Below are 26,433 nucleotides of genomic sequence, written 5' to 3' on the forward strand. Positions count from 1 at the left end.
CCTAAAATTATCTTAAAATGTATGGTGCTAATTAAACCCACAAGTCCCAAATTGCCGTTTTACAGATGATTTTAGCCCTGGAGACCAGGTTGATTTCCTGGTTTTAAAAACTAACATTGCAAAGGACCTTTTCGTTAGCCTAGATAGATCTCACTACCATTTCTTTGCCAGAGTTGTAACAGAATATTCCATGAGATAAAGAAACAAGACACTGCTGATGTGTGTAAAACAAGTACAAAAATGTTGCATGACAAACACAAGACATATGTAATGAATTTAAGGGAATGAGTTGAACAACTTGAACCTTTGCAACTGTTTCTCAAATGGCAACCTTCTTATGTCATCCTACCTGAAAATATCGGCATCAATTCTACTCACACAGAAGACTTTAGGGATTGCACGAACCTTTACTTATTCTGATTTCGAATTCGGAGACACCTCCTTTTCAGTGGTGGCTCTAGATCTTCTGGCCCTGTACTGAGAATTGGCGTTGAAATAATGCAGGGTCCAATAGCAGTCTTGTCCGCTGGTCTGGGTACAGGCTGAATGACGCAGCCTGCTTTGGGTAGCATCCGCAAAGCATATGCATGATCCTCATCGGCCGGATTGTTAAGGTTGGGATCTTGTTTGTCTCCCCCAAAGAGAGACTCTTCCCCCGTCTTCTTACCAGACTCTCCTTCTCGGCGACAGTTTGATGTACAGTTATTCTCCTTAACGGATTCCAGCTCACTCACTGGCAGCTCCTCCAGCAAACAGGGTTGAAGCTGAGTCTTTTTCTGCTCTTGGGGTGTTTCTGAGTTCTTAGAAACCTCGGGGCCTTTTGTGCCATTCACAATGACATTGCAGGCTGCAGCTGCAGCATTTTCTGGAGTGCCAGAGGCAACTGGGAGGGAGCCACAGTGAGGTGGATCACCACCCGATAATGTCTTTGTTTCGGTGGGGCTGCAATTTTTCCTGCAGTCACTGCAGTTCCTTTTATCTGAGCTACCCGAAGTCAGATTCACAACGCTGCTAGCTTCATGTTCAACTTTGACTTCAGCATACAAAGCCCTGTGGATAACATTGTGTAGTCTAGACCTGTGACCTACAGTTAAGTCTATCACACCATCCTGTGGTCCCTGTAGTACTGTAGGAAAACCAAACTTGTTGTTCACAGGACTACTCGATCTCACAGTCAAGTCAACAACTTCATTTTTACTGTGCTGCTGATGCACTTGGGTTTGATTTAAGGACTGGCCTGAGCAGCTTGGTGATGAATCAGAAGGCTTGGAAGGGCCTTGTTTAGAATTCCTGGGGGACACAGAGTTACTTGTTGGCTTAGCCCCTGTTGTGTCATTGGGTGTATTTGGAATGAAGCTTTCCCCGTTGCTCGAGAAGCCATTTGGGGGCTTGGAATCATTGATGTGAGGAATGGGGATTGGAATTGGGATTGGGACAGGAAGCGGAACGATAACAGGATATGGCACTAAGAGGGTTGGTGGTGGCACTAATGGGGCAAGAGATGGCAAACCAAAGTTCATCATCTGTGGCATGGGCATAGGACCATTTGGCATCATGCTTACAGGAGGGAAAGGCAGGCTGGGCAAAGGAACTCCTGGCGGTGGAGGGGGTAGTAAGCCTGGAGGATTTCCAGGCATCGTTGGAGTTGTTGGAGGATGGATATGAGGGGACAGCATTGGCCTATGCATTGGGCTGGAAGTGGGTCCCATATTTCTAGGACCACCCGGTGGTGGGCCAATTCCAGGAATCATTGGATTGGACAAAGGGCTATTTGGATTTGAGGCATGATGAGGTGGCCCTCGAATAAACGGTGGACGAATCTGCTGCAGAATTTGCTGCTCCATGAATATGGGCAAGGGAACTGGTCCACGGTTTGTCATCACCATGGGCGGACTTCGAGGTGGGACACCGATTGGAGGCACAATACTAGCAGGTGGCTGAACAGAAACTGGTGGAATATTTGGATTCTCATTGATGGGAATAGGTTTGGGAACCGGTGTTGGGATTTTAGTGACAGAGCAGTTGGCAGTATCAGACGGAGAGGCAGTGGTAGACGTGGATGATCCAGGACCTTGAATTTGGCCAGCTGCAGACACTGGGGATGGGGCCTTTCTCCGAGCATCTGCTAGCGATATATTCCAAGAATCTGGAGTCAGCAGCTGCACCCCAGTGCCTTCTGCTTTATTTTCTACTGGAGGATGTAATGTGCTGCAGAGTCCAGCTGGAAGATTGGCCTGTGTCTCTTTGTAGAAAATATCCATTTTGTACTGATTGAGACATTTTGCACTGCAGAACTGAAGCCTTCTTTCCCCGTCCCCAAAATCCAGATACTCTTTTGTGTGTCTTATGTGCTTACACCAGTCACACACCTACAACACAGTAACAAAATCAAAACAGGTAAGAAAAAAGTGATTTCTTTTTTATAATGTCATTTGCATTAAAAGTATTTTTTTAACTTTTGATAACTGATTTTTAAACATCTGAATTATCCAGAAAAAATATATTTCATGAAACTTGCATGCCATGATCCCAAAATATAGTTGATCTAACATTGTTATGTATATAGGTAAATATATAGATATATACAGACACACATGCCTTCACATAATTTATTTTTATAATATTTAATCTAGTTGTCATCTACAATGCTAAAAACCTTTAGTAAATGAAAACAATAGTATTGTGCATGTATGTGTGTTTATATCTACATTCACATCTAAATGATGTTCTGGAAAAGCAATAGGATTATAAAAAGATTTTTTAAAATCATTACATTAAAACATAAGGTAATATATTTAGTGGAATTGAAGTACTGCTAAATATAAAGTGACTGTCCTATAAATCAGAAAATCCTCACATCAGGTCTTATCTATGCCATGAACTAAGAAAAAACTACCCTATATTAGTTTACTCAAAGGTAACTATTCAAGAGGATTTAATGCCTAAAAAATACAAACAGGACTGCAGGCTCAGGGTTTCTCTCCACATTCTACAACATAGACGTAATAATCCATGTGATTTTTATTTGGATTCGCTCTCTTTCTTCAAAAATATTAAAAGTATTAAATAAAATGAGCTGGAAGTAAATTTCATTGAGCGTATTGAGACTTTTGAGTAAACATGTATAGAATTGTACTTTGAAACTTCATATAAATGTTGGAGATTTTATTATAAAGCATAATCAGAGTCTAATATAACATTAAGAAGCTTAAGATCAATGACTATATAGGCCTTGGTTCAGAAGCACAGTTGAATTGGTCATGTGGATTTTGACTGAAAAATGGAACTCTAGTTATAAAAGTAAGATCAAGGAACACTTGGAAAAAGACCTCATGATTTTTGAAAACTGAAAGCAACTCATCTATGGTATAAGAATGCAACCTGACATTTTAAATTAGTGAAGTGCCATAAATAGCAATGGTGGGATAGTATTACGTTGCATCCAAAAAGCAAAACCATCATATAGCATTAAATTTGAGTTCTAATTATGAAGTACAAAATAATAATAAAACCTGGATGAATTTCAAGTATTCAGAAACTGTGATATTTTAACAAGCTGGAAAGATTATCCAAGCTGTTTGCCCATGCTTTTTAAACTAGTCATTTTTGAATATACTTTTGGCAGACAAAAATTGATATAACCAAAAAATAAGACAAAACCTCTTATTATGATGCTAGTCTTTCTGTACCAAATACAAGTTATTTTCTGTCCTACTATTTGGTGGAGTAAAGATGCTGCCAATTTTTTAAAAAAAATAAATTATGGTTCCAGAACTAATTAAGCTGTGAAAGGTTTTCCCAGTTGTAAACCACTAGAAACCAAAGTTCAAAAAATAGACATTCTAGGTTTCAGAATCCATTACTTTAGAGAAATTATTATGATTTCATTAACACATTAATACTGTAACACCAACAGCTCTCACAGATGGCAGAGACATGATCTACAATGCAAATATGACTCTTGTTTGCACAAATGCCTTTTCCTTCATATGGCATTTTAAACAAGAATTAAAATGAATAATCTTTCCACAGCTATAAACAGATCAACAGATGTCAGAATTTTCGGTGCCTTTTTTACAGATTTTATACACAGTGACAATCTCGGTTTTTGTCATTCATTCCATTCTAATAATATTACAAAGATTTTTTTCACCTGCTATCTATGATACGTATATTGAGATAAAAGTATATGAATGCACTGTCCTTTGTACACCTTTGCACAGTATTCAGAACTGGAAAACCTTATCTTAAACATACACAAAATGATGCCATAACAAAAAGATAGCATTAAAGTAAATAATGTAGTTTTAATATCCATTTGCCATATAAACAAATTGAAAACAACATATGCTGGGCATTTGACTAGTCGTAGTCAATTCTTGATTTTTTCAGTGATAACACTTAAATTGATTAAAGCTTGCACATTTGTTGAACATCTCACTGGCATTTCAATAAAAGCCAGAAAACAACCCATATGAATAAAGCCTTTTTGACTTAAATTAGTTCAGTGGGCATTTTTCCTATAAATCCTCATCCAGGGTGGTCATTGATGTTTACTCCTTGTAACAAGTCACAATATTCTAGCATATGTCTCTTTAGAATCAGCTTGTTGTAGTGTGTATGAAAACACATCTGAGCAATCGGTGGCATCAAGAGCAAGTAATTCCTTAGTTTAAATTATCTTGGTGTTACAGGAGATAAACAGGTTCAGACCTCAACCTCATATGAATTAGGTTTACAACATTGATAATTATTTTTCCATGTTGTATTGCTTGAAGAATTGTGTTCCCAAACCGATTCTTTTTCTGTTGTCAATTAAAGCAACTTTACAGTTGGCCAGCCACTTTTGAATATCCAATGCCATTTTTGATGCTTTCATCTCACTATTTTTCCATATCCAAAGTGAATCCAGTCAATTTACCCCTTTGTTAGCTGTTCTGAAACTCATGTTTTAACATAAAATCTAAGTGATCCTTGCCAGTGGTGGGTTGCTTGCGGTTCGTCCCGGATTGAGCGAACCGCTAGCGGTGGTGGCAGGAGGCTCTACCCACCCGCCGGATGCGCAGAAGCGTCTTGCGTGCGCACGCACGAGCAAACCATCAGCAGCCTAAATTGAAACCCACTACTGCTCCTTGCTCAATTTTAGAGCAAACTTTTTTTTTTTTAAATTGTACAATATTTTTAACTAGGGAGGGAGATTGGTGGGACAGCAAACTCCTACAATTAAATAACACATTTATTTAATAGGTATGGAGGTAGTCAGAAAACTCACTGATTCCAGGAGAAAAGGAAAGTTTAGGAAGTATTAAGACTTACTAATTTATATGTAAAATGAGCACTGGCAATTGTTTAGAACACACAAATTGCTTTCGATAACACTTTCTATAAAGTAATGATTTAAAAAGGTAGAAAAAGCAAGTGCAGCCAAAACTAACTCTGGAAAGATCAGAAAAATAATGATAATGAATTATATACTTTATCCACACAGCAATGTTGACAAACTCTACTTAACCAAGAAGGATAGGTAAGCATAGAAAGTTGCAACAACATCATATAATTGAAGAAGAAGAAAGCATTGGAAGGACAATGAAGAAGATGCACTGAAGCTAGTACTCCATGAAGGCTTACTGAATACTGGAGAAACTAAACTGGTTGACAAGAAAGACCAGAAGAATAAAAAAGAGATACAGCAAGGCAAAATATTACATGGCCAGTGCAACACACACACACACACACACAACACACACAAGCAAACATACAAAACCTAGCAGGTGAAGCAGATAACAAGATCTGGCAATAGCTAAGAGCAGGGAAAATTAAGAAAGAAACGGAGGAACTAATTCTGGCTGCACAAGACCAAAGCTTCAGATCAAATACATACAAAGCCAGAATTGAGATGACAGCAACAGATAGCAAATACTACCTCTGCAAAGAAGCTAAAGAAACAGTGGATTACATTGTTGCTGCTGCAAGAAGATCACACAGACTGACTACAAGCAACAGCATGACAAAATAGCAACAACGGTGTATTGGAATATCTGCAAGAAATACCATTTGCCTGCAAGCAAGAACTGGTGGGACCACAAAATAGACAAAGTAACAGAATTGAAGAAGCTAAGGTGGTCTGGAATTTTAGAATTCAAACAGATAAGCATCTGTCACATAACACCCCAGAACAATTTTTGATAAGAAAAACAAAACAGTAGAGAGAGCAGAATAGAAGACAAAAAACTGGAGAAAAAAATATAAAAACCTATCAATAGAAGTGGAATGATTATAGCAATTTTTTTTTTAAAAAAACAAAGATAGTTGCAATAATAATAGGCATTTTGGGTGCAATCCCAAAACATCTGGAGCACCACTTAAACACGATCAGCATTAATAAAATTATTCTCAGACAAATGCAAAAGGCAGCTTTACTCAGAACATGTTACATCTTGCAATGATATCTTTAACAACATCAAACAACATCTGCCTATCCGAGGTCCCTGGGAAGGATTTGATACATGGAAGAAAATGTCAAATTGAATATAAACATCTCGCTGACTGTGTGATCAACCATAGTAATAAGGCCAGAACTGAAAAACAGCGAATGATTCAAAGTGCAGATTGCAGAAAGAAGCAGAAGAAACAGTAGTTTCAGTACATTCAGCTCATGTAACAAGATCGCACAAACTAATGATAAACAATGATATTACACAGTTGCCAGAATAATTCACTGGAACATCTGTAAAAATTATCATATGCCAGTAATGAAATATTGGTGGGAACATAGAGTTGAAAAAGTAATCGAAAATGAACAGGCTAAAATATTTTGGGATTTTTGAATATAAACTGATAAAGTTTGGCACATAATATACCAGATTTAACTATGATTGAAAAAAAAGGAAGCGTGGATAATTAATGTGGCAATACCAAGGGATAGTAGAAAACGAAGACTTGGAGAAGATCACAAAGCATCAAGATCTGAAAATTGAAGCTGAAAGATTATGGCATAAACCAGCCATGGTGGACACTCAGAACACTGGGTATCATACCATAAACTCTTGGATGGCAAATCTGTATATTGACAAAATTTCCATCTGTCAGTTAGAAAAGACCACACTGCTTGGATCGTCACATATACTATGCTGACACATTATAACATCCTAGATTCTGAGAAAAACTTGATTCATATGAAGGCAACTGCCAGCTAATGAACTGGCAGCTATGATGTCACATTATTATGTATATAATAATAATAATGACAAATTCACCATCAGTCAATTGCAAAAGGCAGCTTTGCTTAGAACAGCTTACATCCTGCAATGATAGCTCTAACACAGGGCTATCAAACTCGCGGCCTGCGGGCCAGATGCGTCATGCACTGGCCACATCCATACCTGGTTTAGCGAAGGGGAAAAAAGTTGTGATATGTCATGTGACGCCATGAGTTTGACACCCCTGCTCTAATACCATCAAACATCAAGATCTACCTATCCCAGGACCTTAGAAAGGACTTAATAAGTGGACAAAAATGCCAGATCCAGTCTGAACATTTGGCTGACTGTATGACTAACAGCAGTAAGGAAAAACAATTGGAAAAATTACAGAATATGAGAACTTGTTGAATGCTTATGAAAAAAGAAACCTGTTGTTATATCAATCATGATTGGAACCCTTAGAGTGATACCAAAAGAAGTTCCTTGATATCTGGAAATACTGAATTCATCAGACCTGATAAATAATCTAATTTTACTACAAAAAAATATCATCTTGCTTGGAACTGCCAATATTCTTAGACACCAGGGTGGATAAAAATCAATGATTTGTTTTTAAAAAAATCAAAAAAATCGGATTTTTTTTATTTAAATTGGATTTTTTTTTTATTTAAATTGGATTTTTTTTATTTAAATTGGATTTTTTTTATTTTTATCGAATTTATTTTAATAAAAAACTTTTGAGGTAAAAATCTATCGTAAGATAGTTTTCTATTTAAGATACATAAATAATTTAGTTTATTCAGCATGAAATGGAGCTTAGTTATGTAGCATGAGGCTGTATATTCTGCAACACTGGGACTATCGGTGAGTCAACAGTGGGTCAAAGGAGTAGCAGAGATGACAGTTGATCTTTAAAAATTATGATTTAAATCGAGTTGATTTAAATCAAGCCTTTTTACTAGTGATTTAAATCATGATTTAAATTATGATTTAAATCAACTCGATTTAAATCAAATCCACCCTGTTAGACACCACCTTAATAATTCTTAAGTATTGGTTAGGACTTGATTTATTAAATTTCTACAAATCTTAGACTGTGAATCTAATTCAGATTACCCACATACTGTATAATAGTAGTAGGGAAGAGGAGGAGGAGGAGGAGGAGAGGAGGAGGAGGAGGAGGAGGACTGGTACATGCTAAGACACTTAGCTACAACTTATGTTATCACCCCTTTCTTCTGGATGAATGTTTCACTTTTGTTAAAACATTATTTAATAATATTAATTTGATCTTACTACAACTAATCTCAAGGGTATCCTGTTAATAAAACTTGTAGAATAATTTGCTAGAATTAAATTGAATGTACAGCACTGATATATGTTTACATAGCAGTAAATCTCTATTTATTCCAAATGAATAGGAAAATGGGTTTAAAATGGGTTTAAAATCATGCCCTGTTAAAATTATAATGAAATAACTTAAGAAGAAATAGCCACACATGCAAGCAAAGGAAAATATCTTTTTAAAAACACTAAAAGGAAAAACAAGTCCTAAGATTTGAATCTTAATTTGGGATGGAATGTGGTAGAATTTTAACCAGCTGAATTTACTCAGCATGCAAATTACTTCTTAAAATAGATCACATGCTGTATATTTTACAGATAGAAAAATGTTGTTTTATTGAACTGAAAGATATATGTTCAATCTGTCACAATTTAAGGAATCAGAATGAGCTCATAGGAGAAATGTGTAATTACTCTGAGCATAATATTAGTCAGAAGTAAAATGAATAATTTTGCTCCGTTTTATTACCTTGGGGATATAGCCATTTGTACCATAAATTCATTGACCTCATCTGAAATGATAAATCTGTAAGACAGATCCGATCCATTAATTCTTAAGTGACATTATTTCTACTCCAGTAATTTTTATTCTATGTGAATAAACGTGCTGCATCTCTGGTATAATATGAGAAAGAGAAATAAAGACAGAGAAAGAAAACTAGCTGTGTGTGACTTCATAGTGTTAAGTAAAATCAATTGGATAATTACTAGATATTTAGTTCATCAGGGATGTTGTCAGAAACTGATTTATTGTCATTACCTTCCATATTCTCATTTTTATCTAATCGGAGAATGTATTTAGTAATCTGTGATTAATATGTGAATGAAGAAGATTAATATTACATTTCTTTCATCTCAGTAGAGCAGATATTTGTATAGACAGCAGCATTCTCCCACCAGGCCATGTCCAGATATATTAGATTACAACTCTCATATTTCCAGTGAACACAGCCTAACACCAAAGCCATACTGGGGAATTGAGATTTCTAAAACTGAGTAAGTTCTCAAAATCAGCTCAAAGAAGTTTGACAGTGGAGTTTAGCAGGAGATTTCAAGAGAAAAGACTCCCAACTGATTTTTCCCTCTATATTGTTAATGTGCTCCTGGGATCTTGATGACGGAACAAGTTAAAAAAAAAAGAAAAGCCTTTCTACTGTTATTATCTTAAGAAACAGAAGTGAAAATGTACATACCTTACAATAACTGGCCAACAATCCCTGTGTCGTGTTTGTATTTCTACCTTAAAATGGCCTGACTGATGTCTACAATTAATACAGTCCTGAAGTAGTGCTTGAAAAAAAGATCAGTGTTGGAGCAGAGAGTAAACAAATCTTAGTTAGTAAGAAAGGACGCAGCTTTATCAGGTCAAACAATGGAGGAACAACAACAGGAGCTGACAGAGGGGAAAAAAATTCCATGTAAACAGGGGAACTAAACAAAGGAGCATGATCAATGGATAACCTCACAGCAATGAACTTGAAGCACAGAAGATGTTCAGCACGCCTGCACTTTATGTTTATTAAAGGTGTGCATATAGTGGAAAGTTCTTGTTATTTGAAATATGCAAAAATTTTGAGCCTTTTTAATTATTACTGACAGCCTTTAAGTAGATGTGTACAAACAATACAATAATATGGTGACTATACGGGGTACCCAAGGATTTAGAAAAAGTCAAGTAAAATAAAATACGGTAATAAATTTATTCTCTAGATCCATGATGGCGAAACTATGGCACGCGTGCCACAGGTGGCATGCGGAGCCATATCTGTGGGCACACGAGCGTTGCCCTATCTCAGCTCCAAGGTGCATGCGTGCGCTGGCCAGCTGATTTTCGGGCCTTCTGGGCCCATCAGAAGTTGAGAAACAGGCTGGGGGTGGGGAAGGCCATTTTCGCCCTCCCCAGGCTCCAAGAAAGCCTCTGGAGCCTGGGGAGGGCAAAAAAATGTGCCTCCTGGATCCACTATGTTATCATGTGCCAAAAGTGGGGGGAGCACGGGGGGTCATGCGCGCATGCACAGGGGGTGGGACATATTGAATTATGGGTGTGGGCACGCACAGGTGCGACCCCCTGCGCTCCCCCCGCTTTTGGCACACGACGGCAAAAAGGTTAGCCATCACTGCTCTAGATTATTAATATAAATACTGGGGATAATTATTCCTAGGAAAATATTTCTTTTAGTAGATGTGAATGAAATCGTATTATTCAGATAAAAGGGGATGCAACAAGTTAGAAGAAAATATCAGTGTTATGAGAACTCAGAAAAAGTCATGGCTTGTTTAGGGAGGCACCATCATCCCTTATGGAGCATGTTTTCCACTTTACATCCAGAAAGCTGCAAATCCCTAACAAAAGAGCTTTCTTGAGATGTGGAAATGCCAGTAATGAAAAGGATCGATACAGCAGATGATTAGTGAAGAGGACAAAATGTAATCAGATAACAAAATAAAAGTCAAAGTTGTTGAATGTCTTCTCCAACAATATTATATGTATTTCACATAACTATGAGCAGCAGGATGAAGGCAGACAATAGAAATTTGAGAAACATAGTCAGGGAATGCCCATTTACTCTGAATAAGATTATACCCCCAACCAGATAAACTGCATCTTTAGAAACTGACAGAACTTGATAATGGTCTGGCTGAACCTTTGTGCATTGTATGTCCCTAAATTCAGAAATTAGTAAAGAAAGGAGCCAGATAACTACAGATAAATCAGTCTAACAATCTAACAACATCTCAAAAAATTCTAGACAGATCTTAACATTTTCACTCAACAATCACTTTAAAAACAACATACCAGAGTCCAGCATGGATTTGTAAGAACAACACTTGGCAAGATAACCTTGTCATAAATTTGGGCGGAACAAGAGAGACTTTTCTTATTATGCGAACATTAGACAACTAATATTTAAGTTAGGCTGGGTGGAATAACAATTAAATGGATAAATGTTTTCCTTGGAAATCATGCACTGGCAGTATTTCCCTTAGTTTCCTCATCGAACTAGAGTGAAATATTGAGTGGACTGTTAGTTGATTCTGTCTTGGATTCCCTACACTTCAATGATTTTATTAATTAGTTGGATGAGATGAGAAATGTATAAATGACACAGAAATAAAAATCATAATATCAATAAACAAAATGAAATTTAACAGAGAGAAATGCAAAGCAGTGAGAGTAAGGAATGGGCCTGGCGATAAAAGTGTAAAAATGATCAACAGTGGTTGTTTACAAACTAAGAAGAACAGTTATAATTTAAGGTTGCACCTCAGGAATAATTCCATTTTATTTTGCATTGATGAAACAACACCTCTCTTCATTAAGGAGGATTCAGATAAACTGGAACAAATTGAAAAAGCCAACAAAAATAACTAAGAGATTAGAAGATACTGTAAATCCTTTAATGAAAGATTAAAAGATCTGGGGAGGTTTAGCTCTAAAGAAGACTAAAGGGGAATATGATGGTACTCTGAGAAAATGAAAGAATATCTAATAGAAAAATAAAGCTGCAAGCTATTCTCTAGAGAATAGGGCACAGAATAATGGATTTTACTTGTGGAAAGATTATAACAAGTTGCCCATATACATGCCTAAAAATCAAGCAAGGGATGAAATAAAGTAATATATACATTTTGTAGTAAATTAATTAACAAGAATGAGTGCTCCCTCACGTAATATGCTCAACCAGAGACTGGGCACCATCTACATGTAAAGTTTTAGCTTAGTTTCTTACTGAGTAGAAAGTTAGCTTCAGTAACCCCTTCCAACTCTGATTTATTAACTGTTGTCTATACTTTGAAGAGCATCAAATAGGGAAAGATTCTGAAGATCAACCATGTGTTTTGAAAGTTAGAAAAGAGGTAAGTGTGGCTGTTTTAATGTGAGTGAAACCATGGAAGTAAGGGGAAGTGTGAGTTTTATGAGCAAAGAAAATGAGCTGAAATCTCACTTATCCCATGGGTAACACCAGGCAACAGTCTCATATCATCATATGTTACATTAACTTAACTACATAACATAGTATATATATATATATATATAAGTTTTCTCAGGTTTTCGCGGGTGTTTGTATGTAGGTCTTTGGTTATTCGGGTCTTCTCCCACGTAAAATTGGAAGTGTCTTGGTGACGTTTCGACGAAGTCTCATTCGTCATCTTCAGGCTGGTGTTCTCGGCTTCGTGCTTCCAGGAGCAATGTGAGATCGCAGCTGTCTCTTCCTTTTAACTGCTAGTGGGGGTGTGAGCTGATTGGGTGGGAACTTGGCTGTGTTCTGATTGGGTGGAGGTGTGTTCTGATTGGTTAGGGGCTTGGCTGTGCTTTGATTGATCTGCATGGGATTTCATATACTCCTTGATTTTCTAACTCAATTTTGTCTTTGGGGTTCCTTAGGATGGTGGATATTTTTCGGTTTGTGCAGAATGCTGTCTTGATGTTATGTTTGTGGAGGATTTTGCTTATTCTGTCTGTGGTGCCTTTTATGTATGGGAGGAGGGCTTTGCCGTTTTCTTGTTCTCTGTCTTGGATTTTAGTGGGGGTTTCTTTTTGGATTAGGTTGGTGATCTTATTTCTTTGGAATCCATTGGATGTTAGTACGTTAGTGAGAGTGTGTAGTTCGGTTAGAAAATCAAGGAGTATATGAAATCTCATGCACCGCCTGCCCCACCACATACATCGGACAAACCAACAGACGAATAAGTGCACGCATAGAAGAACACAAGAACTCAGTCAGAAAAGAGGAACCAACTTCTTCCCTGGTCCAACACCTTAAAGCCACAGGACATGATATTGACTTTAAAAAGACCAGAACTATCGCCAAAACTGAACACTTTAACAACAGAATAATCAGAGAAGCCATTGAGATAGAAAAACGCCCACACAGCATGAACAAACGAGACGATACCTCCCGCCTACCAGCCATTTGGAAACCCGCCCTTATTGACAAATGAGTCCCTAACACGACGAATGGCACCAGACCCACACTCACGAGAGCTACACAGGATGTCACCACCACACCTCCACGCAGAAAGCAGACTCAAACTCACACTGATAATGAGCCACGACCAAGGACCAGAAGCCAAACCGCAGCTGCATCTTTAGCCACTTTAAACCCCTCCAATCCATACATGAAGCAGACTGACACCCACCACGAAGAGCTCGCACGGCCACAAACACGAAGCCAAACAACTACAACGCAGCTCACCAGCTCAAATCCCCCTGCAACTCAGACTAAGCTGAGCACAACCAAGCCCCCACCCAAACAGAACACACCCCCAGCCAATCAGAGCACAACCAACCCCCCATCCAATCAGAGCACAGCCAAGCCCCTAACCAATCAGAACACACCTTCACCCAATCAGAACACAGCCAAGTTCCCACCCAATCAGCTCACACCCCCACTAGCAGTTAAAAGGAAGAGACAGCTGCGATCTCACAATTGCTCCTGGAAGCACGAAGCCGAGAACACCAGCCTGAAGATGACGAATGAGACTTCGTCGAAACGTCGCCAAGACACTTCCAATTTTACGTGGGAGAAGACCCGAATAACCAAAGACCTACATACAAACACCCGCGAAAACCTGAGAAAACAAATATATATATATATAATTTTAATTAATTGTAATTTATTAAAAAGAGGTTTGAGATATTTCTGCCACAATATTTCCAGTCTAAATGAATCCCTCTGGATTAAAGTAGCACATAAATATAAAAATAATAAACAAATAATAAAGCCTTGGTTAGTTATTGTTTATTATCTTTGTAACTGCTTGTACCATTATTATTTTTGTGCATGCACAAATCATTGCATCATATTTTAAATTTATTGTTTTTAGTAACTCTTCAGTGATTCCATATGGTAACAGTTGGATTCAATCTTAAGTAATCATCTGACAGGTTTATAGTGTGTGAATATGGAAAATGCACATTTGTGTCTTTATAGTCATCAATATAGATGCTGTAATTGCATCTGATTATCATTCAGCTTATGTACTATACCATGTATTCACTGAGATGGCACATTTATATTCATGACCTGTAAAGCAGCTTCCTTAAAGTCACTATGGCAAATTATTGCAAAATATTTCCTAATAGGTCTACTAAAGTATTCATCCTGTTATATTTCATTTGCACATTTAACAGAAGATGATGGAGGATTTAGCTTCTTTAATACCTAATACTATGTGAAATTAAGATGAGGGGGGTCTTATATGTTAGTGTTTCAATACTTCTTGAGACAATTGAGCATCGTTAATTCTCTTTTAAATTGTTTGTAGAAACATCATACACTATACATCACAATCTGTAATTTTGAATGAGAGAGATCAACAATGAGAAGGAGAAAGAACTCAGCACTTCTCAAGAAGATGTTTATCTTATTGTGGCTTGTCCAAATTGAAATTATATACTAATATTTTCCTTTATTAAATGTGGCATATTCCTACACTGACTAACACAGATCTAACTCTTCTTGTATAAAGATATAATAAGACTCCAGATAAATATGTATAGAATTGGATGTTTTTATGCATAAGGGCATTTGGATGCCTGTTAAATAGACATTTAACGTTCTATTTTATTTATAAGATATCTAAGCTACTCAGAAAATAAAGCCTCAGCAGAATTTATTTTTCTTGAATTGGCAAAATCGACACAACCAAAGTGTAATCTTGTGTTTCTTTAGTAGGATACAGCAAAAAGAATTAAATGATGTATTTTTACTTATTTTTATGTAAAACATTTTTATATTTATATTTTTATGTAAATAAACAGAATAAAAAATTATCTTTGACCTACCCAAGAAAAGTTCAGCATCTACAACATCTGACTTATATATAAAATCAGACTTAAGTAGACTTGCGTGTTGAATATTAAGTTCAGTTATCAGCTCCATAAGGTAGCTATTTCACTGATTGACAGCTCTTACAGTATCTACCCTGAATTTATTTCCCCATGGTGTAACCTTTTGGTTCTTGTCCTGCCTCCAGGGTAACAGAAAATAACTCTATTCCTTAGAGTTAATTCCTTAGATATTGGAAGACAGTTGTCATAACTTCCCCCAATCTTCTCTTTTTTCACACTAAATATGTTACATTTTTGATTCTCGGGTTTTTTTCAGCATCTTGGTAGTCTCTTCTAAACTTGCTCCAATTTGTCTGTTTTAGACTATGCTGATCCAAAGTAGGCCTAACCAAGGCAGAATAAAATGGGACTAGCTTTTCTGCTATAGTTTCCTGCCAACATCTGAGCCTTTCTCCTGATTTTACAATTCTCCCTTTCTCACTTGTGTTTTTGGCCCCAGCCCTTGATGATAATTTGACAGAATTTTGATTTGATATGTTTTGATCAATAAATACCAACCTTTCAGCATCTTGTAGAGTATAAGGTACATTTAGTTTCTTTCATAATCCTTTGCTATTTTAATTCTCTCACATTTGAACATACAAACATCATATACACATGGGAATGTAATACATGGAAATGTCAAAAAGGACATCTGTTCTGCTCAGGTTTGCCATGTGGAGTGGAAAACCAGAGGGGAAGAAGAAATGGGGGAAAGTATGCCAAGAAATAGCAACAAATATTAAAAAAAGAAAACTAACAGCATCCATCAGCAAGTTTTGTCAGATTGTCATTGTTTTGTAGCTACCTCTTCCTGATATTTTGCTCTTTTTCAGACTGTTTATATTCTGTACATATTAATATGCATTGAATTAAGCATGTCTCCATGTTATCACAAACAACTAGCATGTACAGCAAATTTAGCAAGAAGCTAATATAATAATGGGATTTTGGTGACTTGTGTTCTTTCTTCCAAGATGGTTTTCAATAGATATGTCTGCATAAGATCTTCTAGTTCATATATAATATTAATACCAATACCAATACCAATATATTTATATTAATATTATAAATCTCTGAAAATGGAGTGGCATTTAAATTGCAGGAATTAACCAACAAAACTGTGCTAACCCATCATTTAAGTTGTTTGGTTTTGGCTTAGCTTATTGTACTATGTCAACCACCGTGATTTTGAAATGATGACTTATAAATCACCTACTGTGCACTATTGTGCCTTTTTCAATAAATCACAGGTACTCCACAGCACTTAAGATATTGTAGCCTAGTTATAATAGTCCACTTAGGGATATAAGAACAGAGGTTGAAATTAAAGCAAGATACCATGTACCTTCCAGTGACATCAGTCTCCATCTTGTGGACAGCAGATACTGTAATTTCTCCAATAAACTAAGCAAAGCGTGCTTTAATTTGATAGATGATCTCAAATCGGATGTATGGTTTGTGGTAAAGAAGGAAAACTTTATATTTTTCTCAACTCCCTTTCTGTGCTCAAAAGCAGCCACTATATAATTCATAATTTTTGAAACCTGAATTAGTCATATAATCAACAGTGAGGGGGGAAATGATCTCATCTTATTATGGCACATCTCTCAGAATGATTATGTTTATTGGGGCAGTCTCAGTTCTAATTTGGAGAAGAAGATCTGGTGCAAGATTAGAGGCTGCACACACACACACAGGTATCCCCATTACACATTTCCCAAAATGGAACAACCTGATTCATTTTGGCTGCTGCTGAATTCTGGAAAGAGGGAAGGTACCAATTTTAAGCAAAGGAACTAGAAGAGTAGAATGCAGCTCTCCCTCCGGTCTGAATCTTTGCTACACTGAGAAATTAAAATTCCTTGCCAATAAAGGAGTGAGTGGGTAGGGATGTCTGTTGTAACTAGCATTGTAAATCCTTGCTTGTCTTAATCAGTAAAGTAAATAATAGCTCTGTGACCATGAAGTCTGTATGAAAGAGGGATGGCCTTATAGAAGGAAAGTGTGAAAGAATGCAGACCTGGCCTTGGGGAGCAACATGGTTAGCCAGGCGCAGAAAAAAGGAAGCAGTAGAGATTCAAACTTCACCTCAATTTTTTTGGGTATAAGACAGAGTAGAAAGTCTGGCAAGCTTTTAAGATTTCGTAATTTACTCTACAACAATAAAAGGTATTCCTGAAACTTTTGTTACTTCTGTTTCTTCATCTTGCTGAAGGGCTGTCGGGAGGCTGTTTCTGGGTCCTTCTCAAAAACTATTTATTGTACAGTCACCCAACTTCACTTATAGAATTTATGAGACCTTTGCTCTTTTTCACCATTTTCTTGATTTATGATTCTGTTTTTGGTCATTTTTCTTTCCAGAAGGAAAAAATAGCTGCACAGTGCTTTTTCAACTGAAGAGTCAGAAATCCTCCATCTGGAAGCACCTGATGTATGCAAGAATTAATCCAAGGCAGGAATATATTAGAAACTCATAAAATAGGCTCAGCTTGATAAGCTGACAGATTGTGTAGACAGAGCCTCCCCCTATGCCATCTCTGCAAATCAGCCTCAAAGTGTAGTTTTTTATGAATCGCTGTATTACTTGAACGCAATAAACTATAGTCTCTATAAAGCCATTGTTTTGGAATTATCTTTTTCAGAAGGCTAAGAAGCAGAATATGGTGGTGGGGAGGCAGCGATGAAGGAATATCCTTTCAAGAAAAATATAATTGCAATATGTCTAGTACACCCAATAAATGGAAATACAGAGAAAAGAGAAGGAAAAAAAAAATAAGAACATCCATTTTCCGCCTTCCCTGTCCCTAGGTAGTGAGGTAGGTAAATTGTCTCTTTCTCACTACATTTTCTCCCACAATAAAAGACATCTTCTCCAGTTAGTCATTTGCAGCTGTAAAAGGGCTGAAAATATGGGGAGACTGACAAGATCTGCTCTGTCATAGGAGATAAACTGAGGAGCAGTTAATCAAAGTCAGACAGTTACAGCTTGATCTTTGCCTTAAATAATGTTGATTCAAAATTGTCATGTTGTTTTTGACACCAGTATCAAATATGATCTGGTAAAAGTTCTTATGTGTGATTTATATTCTCTGCACATCTCAATACATTTTCTTTCAATACTAAATCAGTTTTTGTAAGAATGTTCCACATATTCTAGAATACTGATGTTTACATAGAAGTATCAAGTTGGCTTCGGATAGCAGAAATGGAGGAGAAGAGGCAAAGATCGCATCTTCCTTGATATCATGAATCTGAGTTCACAATTGACAATGGTCACTATGGAATAAAATGAGGAATGAAGCAAACAACAATAACAAATGTAAAAGATACATGTTTTGGTCAGAGATTAGTTAGTATAGTCAGTACCTTATGAGGAGCCACCAGAATCTCATAGAATGTTACCATATACCCCAAATTCAATTTGGGACAAGTCAATTGCAGTTTTCTAATTTTTAATATATTGAAGCTCTCACAGCTTTTGTAAGACAAGTTATATATGATATGTATATAAATCTAGGATTTCAGAATAAATCAGAATGTCCTCAAAATACTTTCTTAAATTATTTAGGAAATAAAGGAATATGCCAATCCTTAGCTGCTGAAAAGTGACAGATGAGTTACACAGAGGAAACAGTTTGACACTGAAAATGTCCCTATTGTGCTTGGAAATTTCATTTTCTTGCAGTACCTTTTATTTGTTTAATCCAAACCAAGTTCTGCAGTTCTATGGACATCTAATTTAATATAAATGAGAGCAACTGAAAAAATAATTCACCTGACTCAAGAACTCAAGGATCAAAAGCAGTCGAAACTAATTCCATGTAGTTACTGCATTTCACTGTTAATAGAAAGAAAGGTGCGCCAACAGGTAAAGCCAAAATCTTTGCTAAGATTCTTTTTTTAAAAAAAAATCCCTCACAAAAAGTTCCTAGCAGCCAGTCCAGATTTAAAAAGAAAGCAAAGCTGGCCTACCGGAAGACATGCCTCCAAAGGAAAATCAGAATTATAAATTCTAAGAGGAGAGGTAAACAGTCTCTTGTGAGTTTACTGCAAACATCTTGGAAATCATCAAAGTAGAGGGCAGACATATTCTTGATCAGGAGATGCTACAGAAACCAACTATATTTGTATTTACTGGAAGCAAGTATGATAGCAATATGTGAACTTAACTGACTGTGCCGGATGGGATGCTAAAATCATAGTTCGGCAACATCTGAAGGATGTCTGAAGTTGCTTATCTCTGAGTAAAAAATACCTGGGATTCTGTTGAGAGCTCATGCATAGACTAATATTCTTTTTATTCAATTCCTAGGGTAATTCCTCTGTTTATGCCAGCCAACTGAACTGCCTAGCTCCGTGATGGCAAACCTATGGCACACGTGCCACAGGTGGCACATAGAACCATATTGGTGGGCGCTCAAGCTGAGCTCCGGTGCACATGTGCGGAGGGTCTCGGGGAGTGTGTATGAGGAAGGCCCGTTTTTCGCTTCCCAAGGCTCCAGAGCCTTTCTAGGAGCCTGGGGAGGGCAAAAATGGTCTTCCCTAGCACCCTGGAGGCCCTCTGGATGCCGGAAATGGACCGTTTCCCAAGTTCTAGTTCCACCGGAAGTCCGGTGGCCCACCATGCCATCGCATGCCAAAAGCAGGGGGAGCGCGGGGGGTCACATACGCATGTGCGGGTGGGAGTTTCTGCACGCATGCATGGGGGCAGGGCACATAGAATTATGGGTGTGGGCATGTGTGCGCGCAACCCCCCTGCGCTCCTCCCGCTTTGGCACTCGATGGCAAAAAGGTTAGCTATCACTGGCCTAGCTATTCTAAAAAAACCATGAAGAACCATACTGAGAGTATTATTTTAACTGGTTGCCTTAAAAACTTACCTTCAGAAATGGAATTTATTTAATCATTCGTGCAAATTATACTGCAGCTCAGATAGCAGTCCAGCTTTTATTAAGCTACAATTCTGTAAAAAGTGGTATTATCGCAGTCTCTTGTACTCCTCTGAGCTACACAAAAGATTGTTCTGCCAAATTATTACTCCCTCTGTGTGAGGTCTGCCCAGATTCTAAATATCAAAAATCCTACTCAACCTGTTAACGTTTATATAAGTGAGACTGAATATATTACCTTTATTTGAATGCTTCTGTAGGATTTATTGTCTAAAGTCCTTTTCGTCAAATACTGAGGAAAAAAATTGCTTACCTGATTAAAAAAGAGTATCTGTAATACTGTGGTGAAAAACTTCCATATGTGATAAGTTACACACGTTAATAATTTCACAAGATAATTCTGGGGTTCTTTGGGCTCTAGAGAAGTCAGTCTACAGATCTACAGACTTTTAGCTATACAATTTGGGATGAACACCCTTTGAATGGTGTGGGAGTAGAAATGGATTTTCAGATGAAAAATTGCAGACTACAGGAACAGGAGCACTACTCAGGTGACCCTGAGAACACAGATAAACCTCCAAGTGCTTCAATTACCCTCTAAAAGGATGCAAATGACCAGCTGTCTGTAAGGAATATAGATTCTTCCATTCCCCACTATCCTGTCAGAGCTGAAGAAGCTTCTTGGATGAGAAGCATAACGTCTTCAAAAAAACAACAACAAGAAGGAAGTCCAGTTGCTTCCTGAAAAAGTACCTTTGGGACAAACATGACCTGGATGACTAAGAATCTCTACAGACTTTCAGTCTACAGCTCCTTTGCTTTCATTATTCCTATAATAATAATTTAATAATAATTTTATTTCTATACCGCCCTTCTCCCGAAGGACTCAGGGCGGTGTACAGCCAATTTAAAAAACACACTATAGCTGAGGAGAGGACCTGGGCAACAGAGATTAGATATTTTTGGACTAAATTCAACCAGGAAATGTACCAATATGGAAGAACTACATAGCAGAAGCACAGATAACCATCATTTAGAGACTGCCTCACATAGCAATTGTTTGTTATGAGTCAATGATGAGAAAGTAACTTTGTGACTACCGGTAATGCATTTATGACTGCAAAATCTCTCTCTCAGTCAAGGGTTTATCATTATAGTCAGCTACTTCACATCCTGTGCTGACCCTTTTCCCCCTTACAGAACAGAGAGATTGTCAAACTCGCAGACTGCGGACCGGATGCATCACACACTGGCCACGCCCATGCCCGGTTTAGCAAAGGGGGAAAAAGTTGTGATACGTCACGTGATGACACCGTGACGATGAGAGTTTGACACCCCTGGTCTAGCATAAGCTATCTCCTCATGAGCGGTTTTTCTCTTTTTTTTCTCCTGAAAAAGTGCTAACCATAAATTAACAGGCTTATTTCTGTGACCTAGTTATTTAAAACAACAGTTAATTTTACTTACTTATTTATCAATCAAATTTAGAAACCACCCATCTTACTCTCAGTGTGATTCTGGGTGGAACACAACTAAAAACATAAAAACTATATGGAAATACTGTATCTCAATAAAAGGAGCCAGATAAGCACGGGTAGAATAAATTAAAAGTTAAAAAAGCAGGAAGAGGCCCTTTTTGGTACTAAGTACCAACCATAAGGTTGCATTCTCCTGTGAGAGCACTGTGAGAATTGGCAGACCCTGGTCTTCAAGCTCTTTTCCAAAGAGTAGGAGAGTGAAGTCAATGCCACCACCTCTGAACTCCCTTCAGTTACAGTGGTTCCAGATTGTAGATATTGTTAGCTTTACGGAATTAGATATAGATGGTGGTACAGTGGTTAAAATGCAGTACTGCAGGCTAACTCACTGCTCACTCCAGGAATTCAATCCTGACCGGCTCAAGGTTGACTCAGCCTTCCATCCTTCCAAGGTCAACAGCTCCCCCAGCACCTGGATGAAACGACGTATCTGGATCCGTTCCAGTCGGGCTTCAGGCCCAGGTACAGCATGGAAATGGCATTGGTCGTGTTGGTTGATGATCTCTGTAGGGCTCGGGACAGGGGGTGCTCCTCTGTCCTGGTCCTGTTAGATCTCTCAGCTACCATGGTATCATGCTGCACCGGTTGGAAGAGTTAGGGGTGGGAGGCACTGTGTTGCGGTGGTTCTCCTCCTTTCTCTCTGACTGGTCGCAGTCTGTGTTGACAGGGGGACAGAGGTCGACCCCGAGGCCCCTCATATGTGGGGTGCCGCAAGGGTCGGTCCTCTCGCCTCTCCTGTTCAACATTTATGTGAAGCTGCTGGGTGAGATCATCCGTGGTTTCGGGGTGGAGTACCATCAGTACGCTGACGACACCCAGCTGTACATCTCCACCCCGGATCACCCCAACGATGCCCTTGAAGTGATGTCCCGGTGCCTGGAGGCTGTATGGATCTGGATGGGGAGGAACAGGCTCAGGCTCAACCCATCCAAGACCGAGTTGCTGTGGTTTCCGACATCCCAATATAGTCAGTTGACGCCATCACTGACTATTGGGGGCGAATCATTGGCGCCCACAGAGAGGGCTCGCAACTTGGGCGTCCTCCTGGATTCACGGCTGTCTTTAGAAGAGCACTTGACGGCCGTGACCGGGAGGATTTTTCATCAGGTTCGCCTGATTCGCCAGTTGTGTCTCTTTCTGGATTGGGACTCGTTACGCACGGTCACTCATGCCCTCGTCACCTCCCACCTGGACTATTGCAACGCTCTCTACATGGGGCTCCCCTTGAGGAGTACCCAGAGGCTCCAACTGGCGCAGAGTGCGGCCGCGCAGGTGGTAATGGGAGCGACATGGCGTTCCCATGTAACACCTCTCCTGCGTGAGCTGCACTGGCTCCCGGTGGTCTTCCGGGTGCGCTTCAAGGTTTTAGTTACCACCTTTAAAGCGCTCCATGGCTTAGGACCTGGTTATCTACGGGACCGCCTACTACCACCAATAGCCTCCCACCGGCCAGTACGCTCTCATAGAGAGGGACTCCTCCGGGTGCCGTCAGCCAAACAGTGTGAGCTGGCGGCCCCTAGGGGGAGAGCCTTCTCTGTGGGGGCACCTACTATCTGGAATGAGCTCCCCCCGGAGATACGGAGGATCCCAGATCTGCGCATCTTCCGCCGTGCTGTGAAGACCTTTTTATTCCATCAGGCGGGCTTGGCCTAATCTCTTCCCTTTTTTAAATATCTAAATTTTAATCTGTTTTTAAATTACTGGGGTGTTTTAATCTGTCTGGGCCAAAATGATTTAATTTGATTTTATCTGGTTTTTAAATTTTTTGTATCTATGTATTTTATTGTTGGCTGTTCACCGCCCTGAGTCCTTCGGGAGTAGGGCGGTATACAAATCAAATCAAATAAACTAAACTAAACTAACTAAACTAAGGTCGGTAAAATGAGGATCTAGATTGTTGGGGGCAATATGCGGACTCTGTAAACTGCTTAGAGAGGGCTGTAAAGTGCTGTGAAGCGGTATATAAATCTAAGTGCTACTGCTATAGCTTCTGGCTACTTTCATTATCTACTCCATATGCATCATCAGATACTAGTTATAGTTTTTTTCATCTTGATTTACCAAAAAGGCATGTAAAAAGAATAAAACCCAGATAAAGGGCATGTCCATGAAGGAAAGACAGGATGTAATAGGCAAATACATAGCCATTAATTATTAAATAATATTAACATCCTGTAGTTTAATGATTACATGTTAAAAGCTTCTGTATATAAAAAAAAATCTTTAAATGTAGCTGTTCCAGCTGATGAAATTAATAGGTGTATTATAAATTACTTCCTCACAAAATAACTCTACTTAATAAATAAGAAAACATTAAACTGTGTAACTCTTGATAGCATAGTATCTATAGGGAATATGTGTGTGTATATATATACCAGTATAACTAAAACATTTATTCAAAATGACTGAATTTGCTGCCAGTTCCTCAGAAAATTTTGTCTGTTTTGTTTTGTTTATATTTGCTAACATTTTATATATAGAAATAGTCAATAGTCAAGCTAGAAATTTTAACAGCAAAAAATAATTCTTTATCCAATTATCTCTTTATATGTTTACAATAAACCAAATAAACCTTAAAAAGCACCATCTTCTACACATCATCTTTCTCTAGTTCACAAATCACCTGGCTTGAATATAAACATGTTAATGGGATGTGTTGATGGATACACTAATGGCACTTGCTTAGACACCTACATTTTCAGCCTGAAGCTTTGCTCTAGGCTAGTGCTATTTCCACTGGGCAAAAACCTCCACTGCAATCTTATTAAATAAGACAAATTTCCTGGGACCAATGAATAATATTTTAATACAAATACAATATACTGTCCTGTAGGCATTTAGTTATGGCTGCAAATTAAGTTAATATCTTAATAAATTTAATTTAAGAGTAATTTAAAAATATTCTCATACTGATTTTTTATTTATTTTGCATTTACTTCATCCTTTTCCAGAATTTATGCTACCGTTCAGAGTTATTAGAGCATGGCTGCATTACTTACAATGGGTTCAGCCTCATGTCTCCCTAACCACAGCACAAACATCTTCTGTAAACAATGTTTTAATATTATGCTGCAAACTGCAGCAGAGTTATGGATAGCCACTTTGTATATGCTCTGGCTGCATTGGTGGCATGCATGCCTGAATTTCATTATTTTATTTTTCAGTATAGGCTAGGGTGGAAGAAGCTCATTTCAGACTGACATCTTATGAGTTGCAGTAAGCAGATGATTCAGAGAAGGGAACATTCATGCTTCAAGTACCGCAACTTTGGAGGAGTACCAGTGTAGGCTTATTCTTGTGCTCTCTAAATCATCGTATCTCCCTTGGAATGAAGGCTCTCTTTTCTCTCATCATCTCTCCATTAGAAAGGAAGAGATAAATTGCTATAAGGAGTGGGGAAGCAGTGCAGGACCATAAAGAACAATGAGCAAGCCAAAAGAAACAATTGAAACACTGACTAATTTTCTCTGAGCCATGCTTGTGATAGCTGGAGAACCTAGCATCAAATGCTCCATGGCTTCATGTCAAACTCCAGCCATTCTTGACCAGACTTTTTTTCCTTCAACTTTGCTTCCCAAATGCTCATGCTACTTTTGTAATTCTTTGTTCAGCAGAAAGAGACTGTGGGAGAAACAGCCATGGCACTAGCGCAAAATATTACTGCAACACGTTCTACAAAGGGTTGCCTTTGAAGACCTGAAAGCTACAACTGGTCCAACATGAGGCAGTGTATGTAGTAATGGGGCCCCCTAATTTATCCTTCTAAACTCTGTTGTGCAACCTGCATTGGTTTTCAGTTTCCCAGTTTTCTTCCAGGTGCAATTTAATGTGCTTGTTATTATTTTTAAAGTCCTATAAGGCACAGAGTCTGGTTATTTGTGGGACTGCTTTTCCCTATGGACATTCACCCTTTCTAGCAGATTAGACAGGCTGAGCATGCTCCCAGTTCCTTTCCTTAAATCAGGGCTCTCCAAACTTGGCAACTTTAAGACTTGTGGACTTCAACTCCCAGAATTCCTCAGCCAGCAAAGCTGAAGTCCACAAGTCTTAAAGTTGCCAAGTTTGGAGACCCTTGCCTTAAATACTGCTACCTTGCAGGATCTAGGAAGTGTGTCTTTTTGTGGCAGCCCTGCTTATGGAACACCCTTCCCCCTGAAATATTGCAAGCCTCTAAACTCCTAGCCATCCAAAAAATATTTAAGACCTGGGTTTTCCCCCAAGTAATTGGATAGAGTGAGATGGATGAGACAATTTAAATGATGGATTGCATGTGGAAGTTTACCTTTGGTGCCAGGTTTTAATGTTTGTGGTTTTAATAAATATATGTATGTATTATGTTGTTTTATTATTGATGTTGTTTCAATTGTTAGTTGGGAGCTGACCAATATAGTCTGATATTTAAAAAAAGGGGGGGGACTATATAAATGTTTTAACAAACAAACAAACAAACTTCACCCATGACTCCCTTCCAACACTTCCATGGGTTGTCAACCAGCTACTGCCATGGTGGTGCAGTGGTTAGAATGCAGTATTGCAGCTAATTCTGCTGATTTCCAACTGTCAGCAGTTTGATCCTGACCGGCTCAAGGTTGACTCAGCCTTCCATCCTTCCAAGGTGAGTA

General features: G+C 38.3%; 1 protein-coding gene across 1 annotated transcript in view; it reads right to left on the bottom strand.

The window, feature by feature from the left end:
- SOBP (sine oculis binding protein homolog) overlaps positions 1 to 26,433 on the bottom strand; it is a 138,530-nt gene that overhangs the window by 14,983 nt on the left and 97,114 nt on the right. Inside the window, exon 6 of the mRNA XM_070953601.1 lies at positions 406 to 2,369. Within this exon, the coding sequence (XP_070809702.1) occupies positions 408 to 2,369 (1,962 nt within the window). The 3' untranslated portion in view covers positions 406 to 407. The remainder of the gene's footprint in view (positions 1 to 405; positions 2,370 to 26,433) is intronic.

The sequence above is a fragment of the Pituophis catenifer genome, unplaced genomic scaffold (genome assembly GCF_029215685.1).
Source record: "Pituophis catenifer annectens isolate HBS135680 unplaced genomic scaffold, rPitCat1.0.hap2 SCAF_1, whole genome shotgun sequence".
NCBI lineage: Eukaryota > Metazoa > Chordata > Lepidosauria > Squamata > Colubridae > Pituophis > Pituophis catenifer.